General features: G+C 39.1%; 1 protein-coding gene across 6 annotated transcripts in view; it reads left to right on the top strand.

Moving 5' to 3' along the window:
- LOC144958195 (uncharacterized) overlaps positions 1-5,000 on the top strand; it is a 91,515-nt gene that overhangs the window by 86,118 nt on the left and 397 nt on the right. For all 6 annotated transcript variants that reach the window (XM_078889997.1, XM_078889996.1, XM_078890001.1 and 3 more), the window contains 4 exons: positions 1,199-1,303; positions 1,693-1,830; positions 2,775-2,867; positions 4,214-5,000. The exon at positions 4,214-5,000 is cut by the window's right edge and continues 397 nt beyond it. In XM_078889997.1, coding sequence (XP_078746123.1) covers positions 1,199-1,303; positions 1,693-1,830; positions 2,775-2,867; positions 4,214-4,315 — 438 coding nt within the window. In that variant the 3' untranslated portion in view covers positions 4,316-5,000. The remainder of the gene's footprint in view (positions 1-1,198; positions 1,304-1,692; positions 1,831-2,774; positions 2,868-4,213) is intronic.

The raw sequence follows: 5,000 nt of genomic DNA, 5'->3' as shown, positions 1-5,000 counted from the left end.
CCGATCTCAGTCCCTTTGCATGTGAAGCGAGTGCTCTATCAACTAAGCTATAGGTACCCCCATTTTCTGTAGAAAGCTACGTTATTATATTTTTATTATAAATATGAATTACCTGTTCAAACTGGTAAAAAGCGAACAATCAAACATTTCTCCCTTGTTAATAATTGGATGTTACTGATTGTGGTGTGAGCAACATCAACTTTTTTTGCAGGTCTGATAACACAAATTGTTATGGTCTCATTTTTATAATGGAAATACTCTCAAACCAACTCAAAATAGTGTCCATTACAACAATGTTAAATCAATTCTTTGTTTTTCCCTTCCTACAACACCAATGCGTTTAGATAATTACCATAATGTGCTGCCCAGACATGAACATATAATCCCGTTCCCCCTCAGGACAGGACACAATAAATAGACTTAATGAAAAATAAGAAAAATAAAAATTTTAATTACTTTATTCATTCCATAAGGGAAATTTGTCTCTAAGGTCTATTCCAAAGGGAGACGTCAGCCGCAGTGCAGCACCGCAAACTGAGCTAGGGCGAGGTGACTTGCTCAAGACAACATAGCGCAGCGGCAAGTGATCGAACTCGGTACCTTTCGGGTGCGAATCAAAGACCGTACCGCTGAGCCACGCTGCCCCATATGCTGCCCAGACACGAACAAGTAATCCTGTTCCACATCAGGACAGGGCACAATAGACTTTAAAAGCACATGCACAGATGCATGAAACTGACATCAAAAAAACGGTCATCGGTCTGCTCATGTGGGGAGGAGGAGGAGGAAGATGCAGGGCATATACTGCAACGATGCAGAAAATACTCATCCATAGAGAAGAGATATGGCCCTTTGAAACCTCCCTACACAAAATAAAGACTTATCACCGCCGCGAAGGTTTTATTCTCTGTTGTCTTCTGGCACTTTCCCACTCACTTCATTTCTTGTTGTCATCTACATAAATTTTTTTTTTTTAATTCGGCCCGCTAAAAGAACTCAAAAAGACGAGTACCTTCATCTTCGAAACGGGTCTCCAGATATAAAGAACATACGAGAAGAAGAAGAAGAAAATAAGCCCTTTTTGGCGTTCGGTTATCAGACCTGTAAACCTGTGCACGTCGGATTTGATCATTTCAATTTTTCATTCCCTCTTTTCTTAGAAATTTTAACGTTTAGTTTTGTTTAATTTCTCATCCAGGATCGGTTGGATTTTGACGGCAGTGGACGGACAGTCAATGTTGGTAACTTGGAGGCTTTTATCTTGTTGGTGGGGATATTCTTGTCCAGGAGTTTTATCACGACGGTAAGGTGATGGTGGGGGGAGGGGGAGGGTGTGGGTGGTGGTAGTGATCGTGGTTGTGGTGGTTGTGATGATGATGATGATGATGATGATGATGATGATGATGATGATGATGATGATAATGAGGATGATGTTGCTGATGATGATTATATGATGATGATGATGATGATGATGATGATGATGATGATGATGATGATGATGATGATGATGATGATGATGTTGCTGATGATGATGATATGATGATGATGATGATGATGATGATGATGATGATGATGATGATGATGATGATGATGATGATGATCGTGGTGGTGGTGGTGATTGTCGTGGTGATGATTATTATCATTATCATGTTGATGAAGATGCTGATGATATTTTCTCCCATTTGACTCCAGCTTTTGTTGAAACCCGTGGATTACGGAATCTCGACGGAAGCCCTCACGGAAACAGCCGAACGCAACATCCGGGTCCTCGCCACGTGTCTTCTATTTATAGTACGGCGTGTCTCCTGCAAACGGGACACCCCCATGCTGGTAAGTCTTCCTTCCTTACCCTCAGCTTTTGACACGTGATTCTGACTACGGATACTTTGTGTGCTTTGATATGTGTTCTTTGAATGTGACCAAAAAATAACATTGACATTTTTGTAGATAGCGGCTGAGAAAACCCGGAAAGATGAGCAAATTTCATAAATTGAGTTAGGGGCAGCGTGGCTCAGAGGAACGGTCTTGGCTTCGTGCCCGTAATGTACCGAGTTCGACCACCCGCCGCTGCGAAGTGTGGCCTTGAGCAAGTCACCTCGTCTTAGCTCAATTTACAGCGCTGCATTGCGGCTGATGCCTGGGTTATTCCAGTCTTCCCTTGGAATAGACCCTAGAGACTATATTTTCCCCTATGGGATAAATAATGAGAATTTATTATTATTGCTATTATTATTATTATTATTATTATCATTATTATTATTATTATTATTATTATTATTATTATTATTATTATTATTATTATTATTATTATTATTATTATTATTATTATTTATTTATTTATTTATTTATTTATTTATTTATTTATTTATTTATCTATTTACTTATTTATTTATTTATTTGTTTATTTCTTGTTGTTGTAAGTATTGGTGGTATGTATTACCATTCTTGTATTTTGTATGGTTATTAATGATAAAAAAAAATTTTCGTTCCATTTCCCATTCTTTTCTTTTTTCTTTTTTTTTCTCACTTTCATGAATGTTGTCATCAAATTGTATGAATCACTGGCGAAAGCCTACGATTGAATAAACTTCGAAACTTTAAAACTTTGTCTTACTTGCATCCCCCCACACACCCACACACCCACACCCACATATCCCACACACACATATACACACATCCCACACACGCACACACTACACATACACACAAACACACATACACACATCCCCCACACCCACCCACCCACATACACACACACACACACATACACACAGCCCATGCCAGGAGAGGTGGCACGATACGTGTTTAGTGATGAAGAAATGAAACCTGTACATCTAAGGCTGAAGAAGACGTATGAATATTGTGAGGTAAGTATTTTGTCTGTCTATGTGTGTGTATGTGTGTGTGTATGTGTATGTGTTTGTTTTGTTATTGTTTTGTTTTGTTTTTTAAGGGGAGGGGGGTTGTTTTATTTGTTGTTTTTTTTTCTTTATTGAGAGGGGGGGGGGGGGGGTTGTGGGTGTTTATTTTGGTTTGTTGTTTTTGAGTTTGTATTTGTTTTTGTTTCTTAGGGTTTTTTTTGTTTTTTTGTTTTTTGTTTTGGTTTTTTTATTTGTTGTCTCCTTTTTTTTTTTCTTTTTTTTTGGACAACCTTGATATCTTTAACATTGGGAAAATGTCTTTGCACTTCAAATTTGGTTACATCATGGCGTTTATCACAACTGAATGTGCAGAGACCTTTTTTTCCAGTCTAAATGGACTTTACGAAAAGCATTACCGTTTTTATTGTTGGCTGTCGAATCGTTTTGAGGCCGAAACGTCAATGTTAAGTATTGTTTTATACGCTTCTAAACTAAATTTTGTCCAATTCTCCTAACACGTGTTCAATGTAATACAAACTTACTCAAATCCTCAAAGAGCCACGGGGCGCAATATGACATCTGACAAGGACGTCCATTTCTGGCAGTCGCCTGCATGGACATCGATGCTATTCCAGGTTATGCCAGCCTCTTACAGCATCTTTATCCATGCCATGGATCTTCTCCTGGTTTCTTTCCGTCTTCCTCTTTGTCAATTTTCACGCGTCCAGCGGAGTGCAGTTCTTGGCAAAGAATGAAGTGAGTAGAAAAATGTCTGAAGACAATAGAGAATTTTTTAAAACTTTGCGGCGATGGGGGCTCGAACCCATGATCTTACTGGTAGCGCTACTGTCAGAGGATATCCACCACTCCAAAAAAAAAAAGTGGTATCAAACTCTATATCTATCTTGAACGCTCTCCCCGACTTCTTGAGGTCATGGGTTCAACTCACAAACGCCGCGAAGTTTGTTGTTGCCAAACATTAATCTTAATAGCATATTCTCAACACAAACATGTAACATAAAGACGAGTCTGGCTACAAACTTCGCGGCGTTTGTTTGTTGTCGTACCAGTAAGGTTGTGGGTTCGAGCCCCCACCACCGCGAAGTTTTTTTTTATTTATTGTCTTCTTGCACTTTTCTACTCACTTCATTCCTTGTTGTTATCAACATAAGTTCCTGCTCCGCTTACTTTTTCTGAATTAGTTCTTGGCAAAGCAGTGTTGCTTCATTCTGGCAGCATCTCCTAGCAATCTCCATCTGCGTCTCTTTATGTGATACAAACCCGTATTCTTTTTAGCAGTCCTTTCGATGTCTTTAGAAATATGTTTATCCATGTATTTTGTCTATTTCTAGAATTTGTTGAGAGAATGGGGAGCAGAGTACATCAAAAGACTTCGACAAGCCGCTAATGTGGCTACAACAGACAACAAACAGCTGAAACCTGCCAACGCTTAGACAACACTGGGGTGGTCCAATCTGTAGCATCATCGTTTATAGATAGAATGAAGTTGACGTCACTCGGGTCTTTGTTTTTGTTGTTTTGCCATCCACGTTTATGAGTAATTCTCACTAAAATGTATTAACCAGACTATAAACGTTCAAGGTTACACATAGTCTTGTGTGCTGGTCCGTTATATTCCGGATGGCAATGTTGTGACCTTCTTAGCCAAGCGCATACTATCTATAGATAGAATGAAGATGACGTCACTCAGGTCTTTGTTATTGCTTTTTGCCATCCACTTTTAAACGTTCATGGTTACACATAGTTTTGTGTGTTGGTCCGTTATACTTCCTGATGAAATGTGAGCTTCTTAGCCAAGCGCATACTATCTATATCAAGGGTTCAAAATATTGTCGTCTATCTATTAGGATTCCAGATGGATTCTTGCGTACATAGAAAATGTTCCCTTTTAGATTTTGGCCAGAAAAAAATAGTCCTTCAGAGCCTTCAGGCCACCGAGCCGGAGACAAGAGGATCAGAAAGAGAGAATAAATCTAGATTTCACCCTGTCCCTTTGCGTGTTAAATGGGTGCTCTATCAACTGAGCTATCGGGAATCCCAGAAATGTCTTACCTATACAGATCAATCAACTCTCGCTAGGTGAATACAACACTGATATTCCTTATCTGTCTTAGTGTG

This window comes from Berghia stephanieae, chromosome 12, assembly GCF_034508935.2.
Source record: "Berghia stephanieae isolate SIO BIC M18660-M18661 chromosome 12, UCSD_Bste_1.3, whole genome shotgun sequence".
Lineage (NCBI taxonomy): Eukaryota > Metazoa > Mollusca > Gastropoda > Nudibranchia > Aeolidiidae > Berghia > Berghia stephanieae.
Note: the sequence above shows the minus strand (reverse complement) of the source record. Positions and strands in the feature narration are given on the sequence as shown.